Genomic DNA, 26327 nt, shown 5'->3' with positions numbered 1-26327 from the left:
AGGCTGGGTGGCCCTGCTTGCAGCCTGAGTGCACACAGAGATGGGTGCCTAGAACTCCCATCTAATGGGAGTATTCCCTAATGCACCATGCTCATTGTGCAGTGCATTGTGGGATATCTGGAGGCTGGGAAAATAAGTCCTGGCTTTGGATGATCCTCACCGAAGATTTCACAAAGGATCATCTGGGGGAAGGTAGGTGGAAATCTGCCTCCCCCCCACACCCTGCCTGCCTGCCCTGTCGGTCATGTGAATACCCTTATAGAATGTTGGGTGATTTCATAAACTTACTTCCCTTAAGGAAAGTAGGCTAAAAATTATATTCCACCTTTCACTAAAAGGTTCCAAGCTGGCTTACAAATACAGGAGAATTCTAAAACACAGCAACAAATAAAACAATAATAAAACAGCAAGTAACGATAAAAACATTTGAAACTAATCTAAAGAGCTATTCCCCAACTAAAAATAATCAGGGAGTAGTGAAGATGGGATTAAAATATGATATGCTGGTTTCTGAAATAACAGAAAGGGTGACAGTCACCGTAATATAACCATAACCGACTGTATGGCATTAGATACAGATGTACCCCAGTTTTACCTCCCTTTTGAGAGCCCACAACTGCCTTCCAGATCTTCAGGATTCAGGAGTCTCTGGTAGCCAGAGCCTCTCAACCCTCTGGCGTCCCTTTTTCAAATTAATTTAATTTGGTGAGACATCCAAAATCCCTCTGCTAGGTCACTTAAAATTAGAGCTGGTTTCAGCTTTTATTCCTCGAGCTCTCAGACTGCTACAGTTCTGTCTGAAAATGGGATTTTTAATACTTGAGCTGTTCCTGGTCCTCCAATGTTAATTCAGCTAGGCCTAGGCAGTCATCCCAGAAGACGGAATCCCGCTACTAGATCAGTAGCTACATCATGCTGCTGATCCAGAGTTTCAGCAAACCAGTCACCACCAGACAGTTGCACCCACTGTTCCACCCATTATGTCCTCTGCAAAATTTCAACTATATTACTAAGTTGTACTTAATGTAAAGGTTCTAGACTTTCCTGAATCTTTAACTCTCCCAGTGCATTCGAAAAAGAGGCAGCTGTAACTTCTGCCCACTCCTCCCCTGGCTGTTTCACCTCCCCTGCCCCCCCCCACCTCCCGCCAGCCATGCTGTAAGGCACACCTGGGATCCTGCTTGATACAGCAGGTGGTTGGGATAGACAGTATGACTGGAGGAAAACCAGATGGGAGAACCTGTTGATTTGTTTCCTGATACATTGGGGGATTTAAAAGCACAGGGCAAATCTCCAAACCATGACCTGGCAACACTAAAATACACATTATTCTTGTATATCCTAAAACTGCTGATTTTTTATCGTTTGATATATATTTTATGTGCTAGAAATAGTGCTGTAGTAGCCATGCCAATGGTTTTGAAAAGTCACATATTGTCTTTCATGGGGGAAACAGGATAATCCTTTAGTGCTATTCAAAGATTTCTGCCTCCTCTTGTACTTCACATTATCAAGATTTTTTAAAGCTGCCAATTCAAAACACTTAAGCCCTCCGGAGCACATGGAAACAGATTCATTTGGGGAGAAAACGGACTCCAACATTGTCTAGAGAGACCAATAAATCACGTGACCAAGTACTCAAAGGTGTTTTTCTTTAAAAAAGAATTTCCCCCCCTTCAATGTCCTCACTTCTACTACCCTTAATTTAGGCCATCATTCCAGACCAAGGAAAACTGAATCAATGTATGCCTTTCTTGTATCTTAATATGTATCTCTGTCCAAGGCATACTTTAAACTCAACAAACAAATAAAAACCCCAAAATTAATGGGGCGTAAAGATACAGAAAGAGGAAGGAAAAAATCCAGAGATTTGCTGCTGTGTGAGCTCCCTCTAGTGCTGGTTACCAGTAAAACCGTGTAGGGTTGCTTTTAGTGAAGAAGGTTCCCTCCCCAAAATGTGCAGTTAGTTGTTGTTGTTGTTGTTTAAAATCCTACAGAAAAGCTTGATCCCCTTTCTCCAATGTCATATCTACCAACACGGGGTGCTAAAGACTTTTAAAAAAAAATTATATTGACAAATTCAAGGCATCAAGATGGCTCCAGTTTCAAATAAATAAAAGGCAAAGCTGTAATTTGAGAATGATATCATGGGGTTTGCCACTTTGTTTTATGTTGTGCAGGAGTTTCCTGAAATTTCCAAGAAATTTAATCTCTGCAACATTTTGCATGTTGGAAGTATAACAAAAATAAAATAATTTGAACTTGGAGTGGTGCAGCGGGAAAATGCTTGACTGACAAGCAGAAGGTTGCCGGTTCGAATCCCCGCTGGTATGTTTCCCAGACTATGAGAAACACCTATATCAGGGAGCAGCGATATAGGAAGATGCTGAAAGGCATCATCTCATACTGTGCGGGAGGAGGCAATGGTAAACCCCTCCTGTATTCTACCAAAAGAAAACCACAGGGCTCTGTGGGTACCAGGAGTCGAAATTGACTCGACGGCACTCTACCTTTTTAAAAGCACAAAAAGGGTGGCATCTAAAGCTAGAAGAATGCTGGGCCCAGTGCTTTCTAAAGGATCTTGGAAAATATACTTGCCTGCCAGTGATGGTAATCCATGTTTCTGCCCCCTTAAAACAATTTGTTTATTTTTATATAGAGAAAAGCTGAAATTTGAGGGATACAGGCTCGCTACAGGTAGCAAACAGGTTCTAGAGCAAGGCTTGGCAAATCCCGGGCAGCAGGGAGCCTTACAATGGAGGAACATAGGAAGCTGCCATATACTGAGTCAGACCATTGGTCCATTTAGCTCAGTATTGTCTACACAGACTGGTGGCAGCGGCTTCTCCAAGGTTGCAGACAGGAATCTCTCTCAGCCCTGTCTTGGAGGAGCCAGGGAGGGGACTTGGAACCTTCTGCTCTTCCCAGAGCGGCTTCATCCCCTGAGGGGAATATCTTACAGTGCTCACATCTAGTCTCCCATTCATATGCAACCAGGGCAGACCCTGCTTAGCTAAGGGGACAAGTCATGCTTGCTACCATAAGACCAGCTCTCCTGGTCTTTAACTGTAGTAGTGCCTGGAAATTTAACCATAGTGGTGCCTGGACAAGGATATTCAGAAGCAGATTTATTTAATGAAACAACTTTAATGTCCCAGGCTAATTTCTGTTCTAAATGCAGGGGGTTTAAGAGAACCCCATTTACCCTCCCCACTCCACAATGTCCTTTGTTAAATCTTGTAATGTATGTCCACTGGCTGGCTTCTAGATCCAAAGAAAATGTATCAAGGCCTGCCGTAAGCAAATGGCTTTGCTGTTATGGGTGCAGTGTTTAGCAGTCCAGATCATGTTTTTGTTGTAATTGGGTGGTGTATGGAGCAAATCCAGGCCAGGTTTTGCAGGGAATCCAGAGAAGGCTAAGCTTGGCTGGTGTGAATCCAAATCAAAACTGCTTCTTCAAACTCTTCTTTGGTACTGTCTTCAGACACCAGAAAAAGCTTTAGCTCTCACAATAGGGACAACAGTCGGCACAAAAGGGAGACAACTCTGCAGAAGAGAGAGATGGAGCCTATCCTGGGCTAGGCTGCTCGTGCGGAGCAGCAGGATCCACACAGATCCCGGCGCTCCCGACCAGCCTAACCTTACTTTGAAGCCTGACTTTTAGCCAGGGCTAAGGGCATAAGTGCGCCCTTGAGCCGGCTGCTGGGATCATGTGGGATCGGGCTGCAGGAGACACAGAGATGGGCACCAAGAGAGCCCGCCTGATAGGGGGAATCCCCCAATACGCTATGCATGGTGCATTGTGGGATATGTGGAGGCCGAGATGATGCGTCCCGGCCTCCAGAGATCCATGCTGCATGGAGCAGTGGCGATGCTGTGGGAGCACGGCCCGCCCTTCCCACCACCGTAAGATGCTCATCTGGATGGGAGGTCTGTTTTGTGCATCCTTCCCCCTGCCCACCTGCCATGTCAGTCATGTGAATACCCTTATGGGCTGCAACATGAAGGTTATTGCTTGGATTGCTGCTAATTTGTTTGCAGGTGTGCGTTGTGTCACAAAGAAAGAAATTAGTTGTGATCTTCCCGCTAGGAACGGCTGTGTCATAGAAGAGAAGGATTCCAAGTAGTCATGCTTCCCAACATTGTGCAGCAGCATTGCAGCTATTCACATGCAAGGCGTTTGTTAGGAGCAGATCAGTAGGCGCGCCCACGTGTGGCTGTGTAAGGCTCATCTTTGATTCCTCGTTTATCTAGTGGAAAGAGAGGAAAGCTGGTCTTGTGGTAGTAAGCATGAATTCTCCCCTTTGCTAAGCAAGGTCCATTCTGGTTTGCATTTAAAGAGGAGACTACATGTGTGAGCACTGTAAGATATTCTCCTTAGGAGACGGGGCTGCTCTGAAAAGAGCATCTGCATACTTACATGCTGAAGGTCCCAAGTTGCCTCCATGGCATCTCCAAGAGAGGGTTGGGAAAGACTCCTGCTTGTAACCTTGGAGAACCCGCTGCCAGTCTGTGTAGACAAAACTAGATGGACAAAACTAGATAGAGCTAGATGGACCAATGGTCTGACTTGGTGTAAGGCAGCTTCCTATGATCCTGACCACCACCTCTGGGTGAGATTTCTGGAGTCTCTCTCATATATATCCATCCTACTCCTTCCTTTGAGGAGCTCAAAGCAGCGTTCTTGAGGTTATCTTGTTTTATCCTTAAAGCAGTTCTGTTAGGCTGGGGTGTGGCTCATGGGAAAGGAATGGGGTACATAATGTGGTTTTGGACAGTTCATAGCTGCCCAAATAATTCCTTTCTTGTAGAAAAGCAAACACAGAGACAGGAATGTATAGACAGAGATTTCAGTGGTACAGATGAAGCTTGGCCAGTTTATTCAGAGGGTTATATTTCAGGGGAACACAAATGCACAATTTCCCATGTTCCTAGCACCAGGTTATATTGTGGTTTGGGTTCTTAAGCCAGTTTTCAAGTTATAGATTAAATATATACTAGCTTAACTCATGCAGAGCATCTGCGCGCTAGTACTTGATTGCTTCCCTCAGCCCCCTCACCTCAGAGATCTCTCCACCCTCACCTGAGCTCTGCTCCTGCTCCTGCTCCTCCTCCTCCATCCCATTGTTTCCATCCCCCTCACCCCTCTTGGTCGCGGCTGCAGTATTGCCAGCACTGATTGGCCACGCCACAGGCCCCTAACCCCAGAGACCTCCCCACCCTCATCCCACTCCTGCTCCTCCCTGCAGGAGGAGGAGGAGCAGCGGCTGTCCTGGCCCTTCCTCACTGCCACTGCCATGGCCGCTCATTCCTCTCAGGCCACTGACAGGCTTAGGCCCATCCCTCACCCTTCCTTCTTTCTCTCTTCCTCTCCTTTCTCTCTCTCTCTCTCTCTCTGTCTCTCTCATCTACTCACTCTTCCCCTCTGTCTTTCTCCCCACTTCCTTCCTGACTTAACAGGTCTTGTTCATCTTGTTTCCTCATCTAATTCACACAACGGCAGCCTCCTTCTCTTGAAGGGGCTCTTTCCTCCCTCACAACACTTCTCTTTTCAGACCCCTGCCCACTAACAGTTGCATTCCAACTGACCTTCACCATCACAGGCTCCCTATCTGCATATGGAATCCCCGCTGCCCAATCAGGTGCTTCTCTCACAAACTCTTGCGAGAGCTGCCACACACGGGATTAGCCACGAGTATGCCTTAGCGAAATATATATAAAGAAGATATCTCAAGGTTATTTGTGTGAGTATGCAGAAAGAGCTGGTCATGTGGTAGGAAGTATGAATCTGTCCCCTTTGCTAAGCAGGCTTAACCTTGTTTTGCTTTTGGATGGCCACATATAAGCACTCTAAGGTATTCCCCTTAGGGATGGCGCCATAGCTCAGTGGTAGAGCATCTGCTCGCATACAGAAGTTCCCAGGTTCACTCCCTAGCACAGGCCTGCTCAACTTTGGCCCCCCAGCTATTTTTGGACTACAACTCCCATAACCCCCAGCCACAGTGGTCAATAGCCAGGGATTATGGGAATTGTACGCCAACATCTGCAGAAGGGCTGGCCTACACTAGCATCTCCGGATAGGGCTGGAAAAGACTCCTGCCTGAAATTTTGAAGAGCTGCTGCCTGTCAGTGTAGACAGTACTGAGCTAGATGGACCAATGACCTGACAGTATAAATCAGCTTCCTATGTTCTCTTATTCAGTATACCTGTCTCAAATGAGATGAAGTAATATCCTTAGCAGTATATTAAACCTGTGATAGTAATAAACCAGGCATCAGAACAGAGCACATAAGCCCTCCCAGGTCCCCTCGCCACCCCACTTTTCTTTTAATGTGCTTGTAATGTATTCCTATCCTTGGAAAATCAAATTGCTTCTTACTTCCAATAGGCAATGATGTCCCACTTGCTCATATTTATTATTGGAAATAAAATTGGAGCTAGACACACATTTACAAGGAAAAGTCTACCTTTCTTCCTGCATCTGCTAAAAAATGCTAGCTGCTAAGAACACTTTATACAATTCTTTTTTTCCTGTTCTTGATTAGATAAATACTGTATTAATCACCTTGAAAAGTCATTTGATCTCCACTAAGGACTGACCAGTTAATCCTCCTATACAATTAAATAGTTAAATTTTAAGCTGTCTAGTGAAAAGATAAAGGAAGCCTCACCTTCCTTCACACCCTGCAGTTTGAGTCAGTAAGGGAAAATAATGCTACTCACTGCACTCAAACTAATGCCTTAAACTTTGTGATACTGAAAGGCTGAAATACAGATATGTGAGTTATGCCCCTGTCTTTCCACTACTAGACAGAACAAATTTATTTAAAAGAGATGTATGTATAGTAGTATTGGCACACTTGAGAAGATTTGCTTACGGAGGTTACACATAGACCTGCTTTAAAGTAAAAGGCATGGAGAAAGAGAACGGTAGTTTATGTGTGAGCAAACTTACTTTTTTCTTTTCTGTTTTTCCACAAAACACAGCTTGGGGAGGCACAGCCAGTCACAAAATGGGGATTTGGGGAGGTGGAGTGGAGCCAGTCGCAATATGGCAGCTTGTATAAAACATTTGCATCTCCAGAGTAAAGGATTTTAACATCAGCGCTGCTGAATTCCAGGATAACTTCGCTACAGGACAGATGGGGAGCAGGAGTGGCTGCTTTGTGGGTGAAGAAAGTGGAAAGAAATCAAGGAGGGAAGTAAAAACTACCCTGAGCACTCAAAGAAAGTGGGATTAAACATGTTGCTGCCACCCCCACCTTCAGGTTTGCAGTATTGGCTGGAAGGAAAGGTAGAGAGAAGCAAACCTAAATGCCTGGAAAACTACTTCATAGAAGCCCAGGAACTATCTGGAGCTCTGTAACACCTAATGCCCACCCCTGTAGTTCTCTTAAGAAGTTTGATTGGTCATTTGTTAAGTCATTTCCGTTTTAGTCTGACTCCTGAACACATTAATGAAATCAGTGAAGCTTGCAGATGGGTTTGGGTTGGAGCAGGGACATCATTGCCTTCTTCCCATGTCTTAGTGCATATGTGGTTATTTCTCAGGAGCACCTATATCTGTATTTATTATGAGGTATAAACTGTAATCTGACAAATGCTCTTTCTTTTGTTTTCCTTTAATATTGCCTCCCCCCACTAGACTTTTCTTCCCCACCTGTAATGATGCACTTGGGCTTAAGGTTTTAGGGCTTATCCCTGTACTACTGGTGAGTTTTGCTATGAACATCATAAGTTATAACTGGTTATTTATCGCTGCTTTGGGAATTTTTGTTGAAAAGCAGTGTATAAATATTCATCGTATTTGTATGGTTTTTTGGGGGGTTCATCCCCACAAGCATTTACTCCTCTGGCAGCCACAATTTTTAGTCAACTTCTGATGACATCCACTTGCCCAAGGTGTGTTCCGTACTTGACTGCTGCCTTCCATGTGAAGGCAGTGAGGTGGCCAAATTTGCAGATGATGCCAAACTATTTAGGGTAGTGAAATCCAAATCAGATTGTGAGGAGCTCCCAAAGGATCTCTCCAAACTGGGTGAATGGGTGACAAAATGGCAAAAGCAGTTCAGTGTTGGCAAGTGTAAAGTGATGCACATTAGGATGAAAAACCCCAACTTCAAGTATACACTGATCATAAGGAAGAGGATTGAAAATAAAACTGCTAATATTATAATGCCCTTATACAAAACTATGGTGCAGCCACACTTGGAGTACTGCGTACAATTCTGGTCACCACATCTAAAGAAGGACAATGTAAAACTGGAAAAGGTGCAGAAGAGGGCACCTAAGATGATCAGGAGCCTGGAGCACCTTCCTCATGAGGCAAGGCTACAACACCTGGGGCTTTATAGTTTAGAAACAAGACAACTACGGGGAGATATGATAGAGGTCTGTAAAAGCATACATGGTGTAGAGAAAGTGGATAAATTTTTCCCCTCTCACATAACACTAGAACCAGGGGTCATCCCATGAAATTGATTGCCATGAAATTTAGGACCAACAAACGGAAATACTTTTTCACACAATGCATAATTAACTTGTGGGATTCTCTGCCACAAGATGTGGTGACAGCCAACAACCTGGATGGCTTTAAGAGGGGTTTGGATAACTTCATGGAGGAGAGGTCTATCAACAACTACTAGTTTGTTTATTCATTATTTATTTATTGGAGAGCTATAGGCCACCTCCAGTCTCGTAGGATGCCTCTGCGTACCAGTTGCAGGGGAGTAACAGCAGGAGAGAGGGCATTCCCTCAACTCCTGCCTGTAGGTTTCCAATGGCATCTGGTGGCCCACTGTGTGAACCAGGATGATGGACTAGATGGTCCTTGGGCCTGATCCAGCAAGGCTGTTCTTATGTTCTTATGCTCTTATGTGCTGAGCTCAGCCTGGGTCGGCTGGTTTGATAGCATCTGCTTAAAAGCAGGCACGGGCAGCTGATTGTAAAACAGCCAACTCCACCCATGGCAGGTCAGCATGGCTGACAAGAATAGCAAAAGCCCAGAAAAAAAATTAGAGGAAAAATCCATTTCTCACTCCCAATAATTGAGGTGGGGTGGGGTGAACCAGAAGGAAAACAAACAAAAAATCTTTCTTTTTGAAGTGTTGCCATCCCCACCCTCCAGGCCTTTCCATCTTTAGGGCTAGCTAAAAATCTGCGGCTGCCCCCTGGCTCAAGTGACCCTGTGAAAGAGCCTCTGGTTGTCATTTTAATTCCCATGTAGTTTCCCCATCTCTTTCTACTCTCACCACTGAATCACTGCGTATCTCAAGCGCAAGGATCTTGTTTTATAAGCATAGTGGGTGATGCTGTTCTCGCCCTGAGGAATGTACAGTTGACAAAAGCAATTGCGCAAGGAAGCAATGCAGCATTGATCAGGCTGACACTGGGCACATGCACATCACAGCCATATGCGCTGGTTGTTCTTTTCGACTCAGTACATTTCCCTCCGTGCTCACTTCTCCTTCCCCTTTCCTCATTCTTTTCACTTGCCTTCTGTGTCTCCTTGCCTTCAGCTTTGCCTGGTTCCCTTGCTAATTCCAAACTAGTAATGAGGTAAAAAGCAGGTGTAATTGGAGAAGTTGGGTCAGGAGGGATATGAACAAGGAGAATGCAATATTCTGGTGAATAAGCTTAGGCTAGTTTATTTATGCTCACACGAATGCCGGTGAAGCTGAACCAAATTACAGCTAGAGATATAAAGTTTCTGGATATTCTGAAGCAATGGAAAAGACCCCTCCCTAGTTTTAACTGTTACCGGGGGGGGGGGCAGAAATTTGAGGAAAATTGAAAGATATGCAATACTTGCTTTCTTGTCAAGCCCAAACTTACTATACTATGTTAAGATCATCAAATGCATATGAAATTGTACTGTTTGGGTATATTTCTAAATTTAAACGTATGAGAGCTATGCAGCCCAATCTTTTTCATTATTAATTGGAAAGAAGTCCTATTGAGCTTAGTGTAACTTACTCCCAAATAAGTGGGGTTAGGATTGCAACCTAAGGCTGAAATTGACTAACAAGCAGAAGGTTGCCAGTTCGAATCCCCGCTACTATATCAGGCAACAGTGATATAGGAAGATGCTGAAAGGCATAATCTCATACTGTGCTGGACTAGGACCGGGGAGACCCGAGCTTAAATCCCCATTCAGCCATGATACTTGCTGGGTGACTCTGAGCCAGTCACTTCTCTCTCAGCCTAACCTACTTCACAGGGTAGTTGTGAGGAGAAACTTAAGTATGGTCTCCTTGGAGGAAGAGCGGGATATAAATATTTAAAAAATAAAAAAATAAATATATACCAAAGAAACCAAAGAAAACCACAGTGCTCTGTGGGCTCCAGGAGTTGCAATCGACTTGATGGCACACTTTACCTTTACTTTACTTGGGAATCAGCCTGAGGCTACATATGCAGTAAAATGAGATGGTAGAATGAGTGGCTGAGGTGATGCCAGGGCTGCCCAACTTCGGCCCCACAGCTGCTGTTGGCATACAATTCCCATCATCCCCAGCCACAGTGGGCAATAGCTGGGGTGATGGGAGCTGTAGGCCAACATCTGCAGGAGGGTCAAAATTGTGCCACCCTGGACAATACTATAGGTGGGAGATACCATTTTTGAATGCTTCCTATTTTGAACACTTCCTGCAAAGAACATTTTAAAAAGCCATACCAAGGAAAAGGTTCTAGCCCAGTCCTTTGTCTCTTGCACTGTTATGTATGTATGTATGTATGTATGTATGTATGTAACATATTTTTATACCACCCAAAATTTACGTCTCTGGGCGGTTTACAACAAAAACAGAAAAATTAAAACATTAGTTAAAACAGACAAATGACAACAAAGAAATTAAAACATTGGTTAAAATAAATGACAGCAACAAGTTAAAACATTACAACAATTTAAAACCTTTAAACAATATTTCAAAACAATGTTAAAACTATCAAAACGATATTCATTTAAAAGCCTGGGTGAACAAATGTGTCTTTAAAGTTTTTTTTAAGAATTGTCAGTGATGGGGAGACTCTTATTTCAGCAGGGAGCACGTTCCAAAGCATCGAGGCAGCAAAGGAGAAGGCCCGCCCCCAAGTAGCCACAAGACAAGCCAGTGGCAACTGCAGACGGACCTCTCCTGATGATCTCAATAGGCAGTGGGGGTCATGACGAAGAAGATATTTTTCTATTTGCAGGGGAGTTGTAACATACAAAAATATGTATTTTTGTATTTAACAGAAAATACAAAAAAGATAGTGGAAAAAGCAGGAATTCCCTGTCTGTGTCATTCCATGTGAACCTGGAGATTCCTTCAAGGCAATGAAATTCTAGTTTGTTTGTTTTTTAATATCGATGCCCTTGACATTCCATTGTTTCTGGAATTTTCTTTAAAAATCATTTTTCTTTTAATTTGGAAACATATATACTTTGTACCCAGGGAGTCCTCAGAATATGTAGCTTTAGTTCTGGATGCCTTCCAAACTGATACAGACTTGGCCACCCAAGTTCGCTATTTAGAGGGAAATGACGATGTGCAGAAAGAAATAACATGGCAAGGAAAAGATTAGAATGTTGGGAAAGTGACAATTGATTTGACAGGTATGTAAATTTGAAAACCTGTGGCTAACCATTCACAACTAGCGTAGGCTTTCTGAGAGAAAGAAAGGTTATACAGAGTGGAAGTAGAAACAAGACTGAGGTGGGAGGGGGGATGACATACATAAGATACATATATAAGATAAGCAGCAGACCATAGGGAAGAAGGAAAAACATACAATCAGACAAAGATATTGGCCGCATTGACATGTAATGGGAAACCAGATTTGAAAGGGCCTGAGGTTGAAATTAATGTACAGCCAAATGCATGCAACCATGGTTCGGACACAAAAGTGACCTGAAGTTTCCTCCTCCAAACTTCAGTTTGAACCTTTGGTTTCTAGTGAGTTTCGCTGCTCCTAACTGAGGTTTGTGTTTAGGGTTATTACATCCAAATGCTGCGTTGGAGTCCAACGAGCTCTAACCAGAGCTGAGGGAGGAAACTCCTCCCTCACTCCAGCTATGATTGGCTGCCGGGGCTGTCCTTCATTCCAGAAGGAAGGCCATGCAACCAGTTCTCCCGCCCACACAGCCAGTTCCCCCTACTCCCTGAAATCTCCCTGACTGCAGTTTGGGTCCTCAAGGTTGACTCAGCCTTCCATCCTTCCGAGGTCGGTAAAATGAGTACCCAGAATGTTTGGGGCAATATGCTAAAATCATTGTAAACCGCTTAGAGAGCTCCGGCTATAAAGCGGTATATAAATGTAAGTGCTATTGCTATTGCTATTGCTAATGATTACGTCTATATGGGGAAAGTTGGGTGGGGGGAGGGGGTGACAGAAACACAGCTCCATTCAACCCTTGGTTCTGTGTTACACATGAATGCAGCCAGTGAATGCAAAATTATGAAAGGAAGAAAGGTGGAAATATATTACCCCCAAGATGGGGGAAGAAATAGAAAACCATGGATAAGATTTTTCAAATTAAGGGAGTAGCAAGTAACAACAGGTGGAAAATTACATTGTAGGAACTTAATATGAGAACAAACGTAGAAATCCTATGGGGGTAAAAGTTTTACAGGAGTGACAGAAAGTAAATAGAATGGTTTCAGTCCTAACTTTTGTTCAGTTGACAAAACCGAATTCAGTTTGCAGAATTGGGTTTTCCTAGCTTCCTCTACACTCCGCAGCCCCCTGCAGTCCCTAAAAATCTGGAAGTTGGACAACCCTTCAGAAACGGATTGCACAGGTGGCTGCAGAAAAATCACTCTCCTCTTGCACCAACAGAAGTGCCTTACATTTTCACAAGAGCAACTTATGCTCCAAGGCAAAATTCCCAGTGGGCAACACCCCTGCTAAACATGTAGCTGTATTCTAGGAAGAAAACTCCTGACTATGGAACACTTCCATGGCTCTGAAGCAGAAAGAATGCAGAGTGGGGTGTGTGTTTGTGTGAGGGGGGGGAGAGATCCGTTCTTCCCCTGGAAACATCCTGCGCCTCTGGAAAATATGTCCCTGAGGGTTGCTCATTAGTGGGGATGTCAGCCACTAAAATAAAGAACTTGATATTTAAAAAATGGGAGAAATGTATGCAAGGAAACAAGAATCCTGAGAGAAAAAGCAGTGGCAGCCGTACATATATGCTAGGAAATGAACAGCTAGCAGTTTACAAAAGTCAACAGAATAACCTTTTGAGAGAAAGAATTAGTTAAAGGCAGTGAAAAACACATAAGAAGTTAAAAATGCATAAAAGGGCATTTACACTTCACCACAGAAGGTGGTAGCCTTGGATACTGTAAGCAAAACAAAACTGTTCGATTCCAGTTGAGTCAAGAATTAAAAACATTTTGGAGCAGAGTGATATATAAGCCTGAAGAAAAAATTGCAGTGTTCTGAAAACACATCAACGAGATGTTTTAAAATATGTTATCAAAGAGAAAGTAATGACATAGAAAATGTGTACTTTCTATAATTAAAGCTGTGGCCCTGTGCACCCATAACCAGGACTGAGCTCCTTTGGACTGGTGAAATTTATTTTTGTGTAAACATCATTAGTATTTCCCTGAACAATAATATACATTAGGGATGTGCACAAAATGTATTTTGCATTTTGTTTCAAGCTCAAAACAAAACGCAGATGGCCGAAACATTTTGTTGAAACAGTGAATGAACCGGTTGTTTCGACGGAACAAAACTCGAAATATTCCGAGTGTTTCAGCAGTGGGGAAACTCTAAACACCCCATTGTTCCCCATGGGAGACTCCTATGGACACCAAAGTGGGTTGGGGGGTAGGGTATGATGGGTGCTACCTACCACCCGATCCACAAAAGAAATGGCAAGTGAGCAGTTTTTAACAAATGTGTAACCTTTCCCCCAAATCCCCATGGAATCCTGTGTTAAAAGTAGGCTAAAAAGGAACCAATGCTCTATGAAGGGGTCTCATGCGAAAGCAACACCTTGAGCAATACATTAGCGAAACGTTCCATTTCTAGAGGAGCATGGGACACAGCATTCAGGCAAGATTCAAATGTGCTATTTGGAAGCATGAAAACAGGGTGCAAGGCTATCTACACTTTTTAGCTCCAGCGATTTTAGCTGTAAGGGTCATAAGAACATAGGAAGCTGAATTAGACTGAATCAGACCATTGGTCCGTCTTGCTCAGTATTGACTACACTGACTGGCAGTGGCTCTCCAAGGTTTCAGGCAGGAGTATTAGCCTTACCTGGAGATACAAAGGGAGTGAACCTTGGACCTTCTGTATGCAGATGGTCTACCACTGACCTATGGCCATTCCTTTAGGGGAATATTTTCCACCACACTCATTTAGTCACCCATCCAAATGCAAACCAAGGAGGACCCTGCTTAGCAACTCAGACAATTCATGCTCACTTCCAGAAGTCCTGCTTTCCTTTTGGACCAACTGAAGTTTCCGAACTATATACAAAGGCAGCCCCACGTAGAGTGCATTGCAGTAGTAAGGCCTAGAAGTTACCAGAGAATGCACCACAGTTTTGAGATCACTATCTTCAAGGAACCAACGCAGCTGTCGTATCAATGGAAGTTGATAGAAAGCGTTCCTGGCCATAGCCTCAACCTGAGAAACTAGAGTGAGGCCTGGGTCCAGAAGCACTTCCAAGCTATGTACCTGTTCCTTCAGGGGGAGTGCAACCACCCCCACCTCCAGAACAGGAAAATCTATCACGTCCCTCGAAGTATGACCACTTACCATGAGTACCTCCACCTTGCTTGGATTCAGTTTCAGTTTATTATCCTTCTTCCAGTCCATTACTGCCTGTAGGCAGGCATTTAGGGGGGTTATGCCATTTAATCTCTGAATAAGCATAACAAACTTTATTGACAAGCTTTCTTTCTCAAAGTTGTAACAGTTTCTCTCCTGCCTGCAGTTAATGAAATTCCAAATCCACATTAAATCTTAAGGACTGCATTTTAGTATATACTGTGCATTATACTCAAGAAATGCAGATGTTACAAGATTTCCCTTTGGTCCTGTATCCATACCCATTCTTTTATACTGTGCTAAAAGACAGTGCCACTGATAGCAACTTTAAAAAAATTTTAAAAATAGATGTTTTTAAAAGGATAAATTTATTTAGCTAGGTGTTTCCTTGGTGTTTTATAATAATGTCTGTATATTTTTTTCAATGCATAAGGTTTAGGTAAAATCCTGGCAGCTGTTAATTGCTTGCAATTCAGAGAGAAGCTGTGAGAGTTTAATGTGTTCAACACTTCTTTTGATACTTTACAGTATTAAATAACTTACTGTAGGATCAATGCCATAATCTAAAGCAAATGTATTGAACTGTAAAAGTAATAGAAGCATTAACCTCTTACTAGAAAATACAAGTTAATAATCAAGTGTGAGGTCTTTCATAACCACGGTCTCCCAGCGTGCTTTAAGGAATTAAATATTTCAGTTTTAAGTTTAAATAATGAATAATGCCTGGGGGGGAGAAGAAAATTAAGGACTACTTCAAACGTTATGGATTTAACTACATGAAGAACATGTTATTGTAGGAAAAGGCACTAAAACCACATGAAGATTGTTATGTGTGATCTATTGTGCACCACATACACGTGTTAATTCGTACAGGCTTACTTTAAAATAATGACATCAGAGCTGGTATTGGCTCCCGTGACATGAAAACCTGACTGTTCCTTAACACTTTAATAAGATTTGGAAGTTTAATATTTCTAAAAAGACAACATGAAGTTTGTCACCCAGTCTAGCAAGAAAGATCTGCATGCATAAGCAGTCTTCTATGCATTTATTTATTTATTATTTCTGTGTAAACCGCCCTGAGCCATTTTTGGAAGGGCGGTATAGAAATTGAACTACTACTACTACTACTACTACTACTACTACTACTACTACTACTACTATTATTATTATTATTATTATTATTATTATTACAGATGTGGCTCATTTGAATGCACATGCCCATTGGCACAGCAATGCTTTCCCAAGCCCTGTTCATCTGGCTGGATGTGTCCTTTTGATGTGAATGGGAATTCACATCAGCATCAGGGACCAACGGTTGTTACATATGACTGCTTGCCCCAAACTACAATTGGATTTGGGCTAACTGTGGTACTGAAATTTTGCTCATAGCTAGAATGGCTGCATAAACCCTGTCCATTTCAGTAGGATATAAGCAGCCAATGTGCACAGTTGCAGACATTAATTTGTAATCTAACAGAGAGATTATTTTATCCAAAAATGGATCAGGGCGGTTTATACAGAGAAATAATAAATAATTAAGATGGGTCACAATCTAAAAAGAAATATAAGATAGACAGCAGCAACAGTCACTGGAGGTACTGGGCTGGGTGTTGATAGGGCCCGTTACTCTCTTCTCCCCCTGCTAAATAAAAAGAATCACCACTGTAAAAGGTGCCTCTTTGCCAAGTTAGTAGGGGTTGTTGTCATTCATGCGAAGGAGGAAGGGTTGCAGCCAGTTCCCCTGCCAGTTTCCCCTCCTCTCTGCAGTCTCCCTGACTGCAGTTTAGTTCCAGTGTGATATGTAAGTATGCAGGGAGGGAGGGGCGGAACCATGGGTCCCTTCCACGATACTTGCGAATGCAGCCACTGTGAATTATGTTCTTATTAGAAGGATGCTCACCAAATGTTGGGAAATGTGTGAAGATGTAGTCATAGCTGCTCACATTTCTTTGACTAACATTTATTTCCATCTTGAGAGCCAGCGTGGTGTAGTGGTTAGAGTGCTGGACTAGGACCGGGGAGACCTGAGTTCAAATCCCCATTCAGCCATAAAACTAGCTGGGTGACTCTGGGCCAGTCACTTCTCTCTCAGCCTAACCTACTTCACAGGGTTGTTGTGAAAGAGAAACTCAAGTATGTAGTACACTGCTCTGGGCTCCTTGGAGGAAGAGCCGGATATAAATGTTAAAATAATAATAATAATAATCTTATCTCTTCCTCTCATGGGAACTTTGCCTCTATTTAATGTCTCATCTTTAGCTCAGTTTCCCCACTTTAAGAGGAAAAAAACACTTTGACACTGATATCTAGTACACAAATCCCCATTCTTTTTTCAGATATTTGTCTCTCTTTTCTCAGGTGTACAGGTTGCTAGGAATGCAAATAGATATGAGCAGAGTTTAGATATTGGAGTAAATGGCTCCTGAGTTAATAAAGGCACTGGTTTTTCCTTTATATAGCAATGAAACTCATTCTCTCCTAGGATTTTGGCAGGGGGCTTCCTTCCAGGTGAAGAGCTGCAGATTCTTCAACTCCTTGCTTTCAGATGTCAGATGTTTCCCCTCCTACCCATGCCAGCAAAGGAAGTCAGGAGGTGGACAGACAGTCTTAGGAAGGCTGTGGGGCACTAAGTTGTACCAAAAGGGATTCAGGGATGAACAGGTATAAGTGTCACAGTACTGCTTCATTCCCAGATACATCACAGACACTTCTCATGCAAAAGGGAGGTGTGTTATCTGACATTTCATTGCTCCTAGCTTCTCCCACTCAGTGGCAGGAACCTGTGCATCCTATGTCTCCCATTCAGATCCCCCCCGAACATCCTAATACTCTCATTTCAGCATGCTGTAAGCTGTGGCCGTTGTCAGCAGCACAGGAACCAATTATCCATCATGCTTTCCCAGCTGATTTTTATATTGGTTTAAAAAGCTGGAGGAAAGAGAGAGAGGTCTGGGTTATTTATGTTACCATTCCACAAAGTTAATGAATTTCTGTGCACAGGATGTTTGTCAGCTGACAATGCCGCATTATTTATTTCCTTTCCTTTCTCTTAACAGATTTCTCCAATCCAGCCTCAAGCTGAAATGAATGCCTTGCAGACTGAAGGAAGCTGTGTCCTGTCACCACTAACACCACAGTGAAAGGAAGTACGAATCCAGCCATCCTGTCTCCTGTCAGCGTTTGGTACCTTACATTGCCTACTGACCACCTGCAGAGGACACAGTTCCCTTATCATTCAGCATTCATGGAGAGAGGCAGCAAAGTGTGCAAGCCTGGCTAATAAGACAGCACACTAGGTTTATCCCAGGAGCTTGTGGATTTGTTTTTTGCACACTTCTTAGCCAGAGTGGGAGGCAGTCCAATTATAAACGGATCATTTTACATTTTGCCTCCAGGACTTTACACCTCATAGGACACAAATAAAATCTATTTTCATTTGATTTCCTTTTTGCTAGTATTTTTTCCTCTCTTTTTGAATATATATATATATATTTTTCTTTCTTTCGTTAGAAATGGGCCCACGGACTAGAATGTGGCTCGTGGACAGGGTTGCTTTCTTTAAGTCATGGCTTGTGTTTTCCCTGGGGCTCTACATGCAGTTCTCCAAAGCTCTGGCCTGTCCAAGTGTGTGCCGATGTGACCGAAACTTTGTCTATTGTAATGAACGAAGCTTGACCTCAGTGCCTCTTGGAATACCGGAGGGTGTAACCGTCCTCTACCTCCACAATAACCAAATTAATAATGCTGGGTTTCCTGCAGAACTGCACAATGTCCAGTCCGTGCACACAGTCTACCTGTATGGCAACCAGCTGGACGAGTTCCCCATGAATTTGCCCAAGAACGTCCGGGTCCTCCACTTGCAGGAAAATAACATCCAGACAATTTCTCGGGCTGCTCTGGCCCAGCTTTTGAAGCTGGAAGAGTTGCACTTGGATGACAATTCCATCTCAACTGTAGGGGTTGAGGATGGGGCATTCCGGGAAGCTGTTAGCCTCAAGCTTTTATTCTTGTCGAAGAATCACTTGAGCAGCGTACCTGTTGGCCTTCCAGTGGACTTACAAGAACTACGTGTTGATGAAAACCGAATTGCCGTCATATCAGACATGGCCTTCCAGAATCTCACAAGCTTGGAGCGTCTCATAGTGGATGGTAACCTTCTTACCAACAAAGGCATTGCAGATGGCACCTTCAGCCACTTATCAAAACTCAAGGAATTCTCTATAGTACGGAATTCACTAACATACCCTCCCCCTGATCTCCCAGGTACAAACCTACTGAGGCTTTATCTACAGGACAACCAGATATCACACATACCACTTTCAGCCTTTTCAAACCTCCACCAACTGGACCGACTTGATATTTCCAACAATCAGCTTCGGATGCTGTCCAAAGGGGTCTTTGACAGCCTTCACAACCTGAAGCAACTCACAGCAAGGAATAACCCCTGGCTATGTGATTGTAGTATTAAATGGGTCACCGAGTGGCTCAAGTTAATTCCTCCCTCCCTCAATGTTCGAGGATTCATGTGTCAGGGACCAGAACATGTCCGAGGAATGGCCGTCAGGGAACTCAACATGAATATGTTGTCATGTCCCACAACTACCCCTGACCTGTCATTTGTTACCCAAACTCCCACTACATCCCTGCCAACCACAGTGGCCCCTACTTCATCAGTCCTCACCCCCAGTAACAAATACACCCCTCCCACCCCCACTGTAGCCACACTCCCCACTGTGCCTGAGAGGGACGATGGAGAAAAGGTGACCCCACCCATTGTCGAACGGTTTCAGCTGTCCATCCACATTGTGAATGACACTTGCATCCAAGTCAGCTGGCAGTCCCTTTTTAATGTGATGGCCTACAAACTTACCTGGGTTAAAATGGGTCATAGTCTAGAAGGAGGCATCATTCAGGAACGGATAGTTAGTGACAAGAGGCAAAACGTCAGCTTGACAAGCCTAGAGCCCAAATCCACCTATCGGATTTGCCTGGTCCCCTTGGATGATTTTAATAATTACCGAGTCGGTGAGGACACTGTCTGTTCTGAAGGCACCACCAAGGCTTCCCTCTTAAGCAATGGGAGCAACACAGCTTCTAGCCATGAGCAGACAACCTCCCATAACATTGGCTCCCCGTTTCTGTTGGCAGGCTTGATTGGGGGGGCGGTGGTGTTTGTGCTGGTGGTTCTGCTCAGCATCTTCTGCTGGCACATGCACAAAAAGGGGCGATACACCTCTCAGAAGTGGAAATACAATCGGGGTCGGCGGAAAGACGACTACTGTGAGGCGGGGACCAAGAAGGACAACTCCATCCTGGAGATGACAGAAACCAGCTTTCAGATTGTCTCCTTAAATAATGATCAACTCCTTAAAGGAGATTTCAGACTGCAGCCAATTTATACCCCAAATGGGGGCATTAACTACACGGACTGCCACATCCCTAATAATATGCGGTATTGCAACAGCAGCGTCTCAGACCTGGAGCACTGTCATACGTGATAGTGAGGGGTGGCAAGACACCTAACTAGGAGCAAAAACTCAGAGGGAGGAAACAAAATAAACCTACTCACACCCAAGTAAAACAAAACAAAATACATTTGATAAATGTTACACAGATGCGTTTGTGCATTTGAATACTCTGTAATTTATATGGTGTACTATATAATGGGATTTAAAAAAAAGTGCTATCTTTTCTATTTCAAGTTAATTGCAAACAGTTTTGTAACTCTTTGCTTTTTAAATCTTTAAAAAATATATATATTGCTGAAGTACTGTACAGGGTTGTACAATAAGAACCCAATGCCATGGCAAAGGAAAGAACGCCTCATTCTTCAAACATTAATCACTTTGCTTTTGGAGCTGTCTGAGGGATACTGATCCTTACATCTTCCACTAGTTTAGGAGATAAGTTTATACTAAAGGGAGAATAATTAGGAATGCCTAAATTACAAGAGGTGTACAGTCAACCTTTTCTGTACACATTGGAGTAAGTCTTGTTAAAACCTTGTTGGCCATTTTTACCTGCTTCTGTACCTTCTGGTTCCAAGTTGAAGGGATAGAAGGGGCTCTCTTAGGATGAGTTCAGATGACTTGTAGAAAATAAGTTGGTGGAATCTGGAGGTTCCTGGCGAGTATGTGCAAAGCAGTAGTTCTGTGTCATATGAACCCAGAAATGTTGGTTTACCAAAATCAAGTCCCCCAACACCCGTCATCTGCTGCCCAACTTCAGATGTAGGTTACAGATGTTGGGTGGCTGGCAGAGGGAACCCAAAATTGGCAATGACATTGGCTGAAATGAACAGAACTGCCAGCTTGTGCCAGGAGCATGCACCAGCCAGGATCTTCTAGTTCCCTCCTACTTACTTTTCATGGGTCGTCTGAACCTGCCTATCGTTTTTAAAACCAGAAAGACCCCCATTTCCCCTTCCTCATCTCTGCCATTCTTTATGTTAACAGTTTTTCACAAGATGTTCCTCATTTTCTTATCCCTCGTCACAAAAGCTGATATTGAACTATTCATGGCAAACAAACAAACACCCCCCCCCCCACACACACACACAAACACACCCTCAAAATGTGTCGATCTTAGGATATTTTAATTTTTTCCCCTTGCTAACCAGTTTTGTCATGAGGAGTCTTAAGTCTACACCGAGGCCTTTCACTTCAGTTTTCTTGTAAAGCACACTTCTGTCGTCCTAGCTTGGCCGAACAAGGCTACAAATTTAATGATTGCTTGCTGTTGGTTTCTGCAGTCCAAACAGATCTGAGATGTTGGCCAGAGCTGCAAGCAATATCTTCATTTTAACCACTGAAAGTATAATTCAGAAGACATTAAAGTCAGTTAAAGAATTCCCTTTGCCGTTTCTCAACTTCACATCTATCCCTGGTTAATCCAGTTATCTGTCTGTGCCCCTAAACCCTAAAGGGATACAGTGAGCCCTGGAGGGCATAAAAAGTAGCCAAACCTTTTAGCATGAGGTTTACTCAAGTTTTCCAGGGAGATAAAACTTTCACTTCTCAGTTGAATTGTAGCTGGGCTGAAGATGATGTATCAGGAGAAAGAGTTGTTTCAACAAATTTATAGAATTTGCGTTGCTGTAAGTCCATGCTGCATCCTTTGACAATCCCACTTCCTTTTGTAGAACAATGATTTGTCTTTGGTCTTTGAGGTGATAGTATGCTCCTGATTTTATCTGTTTTCTTCCAACATTCATTTGAGAATTTTGTTCAGTTTTGTACCTTTGCAAGTGACACTCTGGGAATGTATGCTGCACAGTCCCTATTAAAATGGAAACAACACAAAACAGAAACACCCTCACCTTGATTTTAAAGGAGCCTATGTAGGAGACGCTCTCGTATATTGTACCAACTGTCTATGGCACATCATAACTGCATAGAAAACCTGGTGCAGTGCTTAATGTTATGCATTTGTCCAATGCAAGTACAAAATAGCCCTATTCACACATTATGTTTAGTGCATGTACAATCTGTGTACAGTATATACAAGACAGATCTTACGCATGTACAGTTATTCACATGTTATGATCTACAGTGGTACACTTCCTGTCTATATCCTGCATATCAGGGGACTTGAACCCTGAACCCAGGTCCACTTTTAAAATGAACACATGTATAGTCATACACAAAAACATCTATATGTGTACAGACACCTGTGCACACATACAGTATAATGTCTGAATAGGGCTACAGACTCTGAATATGGTTGGGTACAGAAGCACTCCTAGATGTTTGGGGGGCACCATTACTACATATACAACATCATATGTTCTGGGAGGGCTTCTATACTCACTATGTACAGCCCACATTATACATGTGGGATGAAGTGTGAACTGACCCCATCTGATATTTGTGCTTGGTCCTAGCCTTTTGCCCCCTCCCTCTTTAACTTTTCTCATTTGACTCACGGTTTCTTCTAACCTACAAAGAAACCTACAAGATCTCAAAACCCTGTAGAAGCAGAACACATATTTGTGAGTCAGCAGATAAACTCACATAAGAAAACCCTATATAACTTACTTACCTGAGGGAAGGGTGTGGTTTGTATAAAACCTTCCTAACATAAAAAATAGGCTTCAAAAGTTGCCTTGGTAAAGCAGTAGGTCTTTTTAAATTAAAGGTGAAACAAAATTACTTTGTAAAATGAGGATTACCTGAGGTATTCAGCTGAGGGGGTCCAATCATTATGCTTTTTCTCCTTCACGAGTTAAAGTCTGTTCAACCTTCTCACAAAATCTGAAATGTCACAGCTTCTTCAATTGCTTGGCAGCGTTCATTCTTCGCATCAAGGAGATGGATCAGCACTTTGGTGTAAGATGGCAGAGTACAATCATTTCCCGAGGAATTATGTCCTTTCCCACCCAACACCTTTTATAACCCATTTTGGATTTCCATTCTATATTCTGTATATTTGCTATTTTTCTCCAGCTATAACAGGTATTTTAGGCAACCTGTGTGGCTACTGTAATAGTGAAGTCACTGAACCTTTGCTAAATAAAAGGCTGCCGTATGGTTTGAAATGGTGTAATTTTAGCTAGAAACCTCTATGCAAAGTGGTTTTTCTTTTCACTATGTAACCTGGATTGACAAAAGGATATTCGCTGTCTTTTAAAACATGTTTTAGCTACAGCAATCCCCATGACGACCAGAAATAAGCCAAATGTGTGTATATGTATAGCACACCATTCTGTAGGGGGGAGGAACTCACAGTATTTCACACACACAATTTACCAGCTAGAAAAACAGAATCAATATAGTGCAGGGCCCATTTGGAAAGAGGGGCACATGCCTCTGTGCATGGTGGATGTGGCAATCGTTCATGCTTAAGGAATGGAGCAAATCTGACAAGCCCTGCTGGAACAGGCCCAAAGCCTATCTAGTCCAGCATCCTATTACCCACAGTGGCCCGCCAGATGCCTCTGAGAAGCCCGCAGGCAAGAGGTGAAGGCAGGCCTTCTCTTCTGCTGTTGCTCCCCTGCCACTGTATTTAGAAGCATCTTGCCTCTGAGGCTGGAGGTGGCCTATAGCCATGGGGCTCTTCAGGACGCTGCTGGGAACGCAGCTAAAGTTACCCTCTTGGTGATCCTAGAGTACCAATGGCTGCTTTCATTCAGAGGCAAAAAATAGCTTCAGGGGGATGATTTTTGCCAGTGCCATAGCACAAGGGGAAATTTGCAAGAACATTGGAAGTTATAGCTTGGGGCATTCTGGTGTCTTCAGCACTACTTACATCCAACCAAGCACTACTGACATCCAAGGAGAACAGAGTGTCTTCAGCACTACTGACATCCAAGGAGAACAGAGACGGAAGGATTCCATTATGTCATATGGGAAATCTTCTCACACCTTGCTCTCCAGGTGTGGGTTGTGTAGTAGGTGGACCAATATTAAAATTCTTTAGATCCAGGAGGAGGTACAGTTATGTGTTCAAGCAGAAGAAGACATGTGAGACTTATGCTTTAATATAAATATTTTTGCAATGTTACATCTGAATTAATTGAGAATATCACTATGCTAGTTAGTCCCCTGATTCTTCTGGACCAAGTACTACTTGTGTATGCAGGATCATTCTAAGCTTCCTTATCTATAAATGTATGAAGTGTCTTATACTGAGTCAGGCCATTAGTCTATCTGGTGGCGCAGTGGTAAAACTGCCGCCCTGTAACCAGAAGGTTGCAAGTTCGATCCTGACCAGGGGCTCAAGGTTGACTCAGCCTTCCATCCTTCCGAGGTCGGTAAAATGAGTACCCAGAATGTTGGGGGCAATATGCTAAATCATTGTAAACCGCTTAGAGAGCTCCGGCTATAGAGCGGTATATAAATGTAAGTGCTATTGCTATTGCTATCTTATATTGCCTATACCAGGGATGGGTGTTAAGTAGCTCAGGAGCAATTGGCAGCGCCAAGGTTTATCTGAATTAGCCCTCCAGCCATTTGTCTCACTTCTGCCTCCCTTCGCTTCCACCCCGTATTGCAAACATGATTGGTTACTTGAGTGGGGTTATGGCTGCACCATTTTGAAATTTTCTTCAAAAAGTGGAGTAGGGTAGTTTTCACCTTCTCTCCCATTAATGTGCAGTTTCACTCCCCACAAAGCAGCCACTCTTGCTCCTCTCTTATCAAGCAGCAAAATTCTGGAATTCGGGGATTTCTGTGTCCGCTTTTCTGTTGATGTAAATATTTGTGCAAGCTGACATAATGCAACCACTTCCACCTTCCCAAGATGCCTTTAAAAAAAAAACTAGCTCTGCCTCCCCAAGTTGTTATTTTGGCTGGTAGCTCCCAACACTCTGGGCAGGCCAGCGGTGAGGTTGGGGTGAGTGGCGGCAGGAAGTGGCTGCTCCCGGAAGCCTTAAATGCCCGTTCCTGGTCTACACTGACTAACAGCAGCTCCCTAGGGCAAGGTTTCTTAACCTTGGGCCCCCAGATGTTGATGGACTACAACTCTCAGAATCCCTAGCCACAAAGACCATGTCTGGGGATTCCGGGAGTTGTAGTCCAACATCATCTGGGGGCCCAAGGTTAAGAAACCCTGCCCTAGAGTTTCAGACAGCGGTCTTCCCCAGCCATATTTGAATGCTAGGAATTATGCTATAAATTAAATCCAAAACCTTCTACATACAAAGCAAGTGCTTTACCACTCAGAGGCTCTCCTCTGAGTATGCAAAGCAGATGCTCTACCCCTTCTGGACTCTACTGGGGTAGCAGCACAACATCTCTTCCTGGTGATGGCCACTTTCCCCCAGAAGCAAACTGCAGCTTCAGAGGGTGATTTCTATCACAAGCATAGTGTAAGGGAACGTGGCTATGTGTCCCTTCCTGTGTACCATAGTCCAACTCCTGTTTGTCCCTCACAGCGGCAATTTTTTTTGTATGTGTGCACAAAGCCTAAAACACAGGGCCAAACTACACATTTAATGTAACATGTAGTCTGGCCTGCAGTATCTGAAGTGAGAAGCAGTTTTGCCCTCTCTCAATTGAGTCCAGATTGTGGCCTATTTACTTTGTCCAAAATAACTCGATGGAAGTCACTGAGAACCAAACCAGCCCATATGCCCTGAGTTCTCTTCCTTGGTCACTCTAGAGCAGGGCTGCACAACTTGGGTCCTCCAGCTCTTTTTGGATTACAACTCCCATCATCCCCAAACACAGTGGTCAATAGGTATGATGGGAATTGTAGTCCAAAATCTGTAGGAGGCCAGTGTTGGGCAGCTCTGCATCAGAGTGTGACAGAAAGTTTTATTTAAAGGAATTTTATTTTTGTTTTACTGGAATTATTAGCTGTATGCTTCATGTAGGAATATAGCTGCCTTATAGTGAGTCACAGTATTGGTCCATCTAGTTCATTATTGTCCATGTCGTCTGGCAGCAGATTGTGCAGTTTCAGGAAGGGGTCTTTCCCCAGACCTAGTTGGAGATGCCAGGGATTGAACCTGGGACCTTCTGTGCGCAAAGCTACAGCCCCATCCCCTATTTTAAAATCTGGCCTATACATTGAGTAAGTGCTTTCTATATTGTGGTTGTGTCACCTTATA

The 26327-nt window shown here is 43.4% G+C and overlaps 1 protein-coding gene across 6 annotated transcripts in view; it reads left to right on the top strand.

Moving 5' to 3' along the window:
* FLRT2 (fibronectin leucine rich transmembrane protein 2) overlaps positions 1 to 23312 on the top strand; it is a 110595-nt gene extending 87283 nt beyond the window's left edge. For all 6 annotated transcript variants that reach the window (XM_053283537.1, XM_053283540.1, XM_053283536.1 and 3 more), the window contains one exon: positions 17833 to 23312. In XM_053283537.1, coding sequence (XP_053139512.1) covers positions 18289 to 20274 — 1986 coding nt within the window. In that variant the 5' untranslated portion in view covers positions 17833 to 18288 and the 3' untranslated portion in view covers positions 20275 to 23312. The remainder of the gene's footprint in view (positions 1 to 17832) is intronic.
* Positions 23313 to 26327: the final 3015 nt, after the last annotated feature.

Source organism: Hemicordylus capensis, chromosome 1, assembly GCF_027244095.1.
Source record: "Hemicordylus capensis ecotype Gifberg chromosome 1, rHemCap1.1.pri, whole genome shotgun sequence".
NCBI lineage: Eukaryota > Metazoa > Chordata > Lepidosauria > Squamata > Cordylidae > Hemicordylus > Hemicordylus capensis.
Note: the sequence above shows the minus strand (reverse complement) of the source record. Positions and strands in the feature narration are given on the sequence as shown.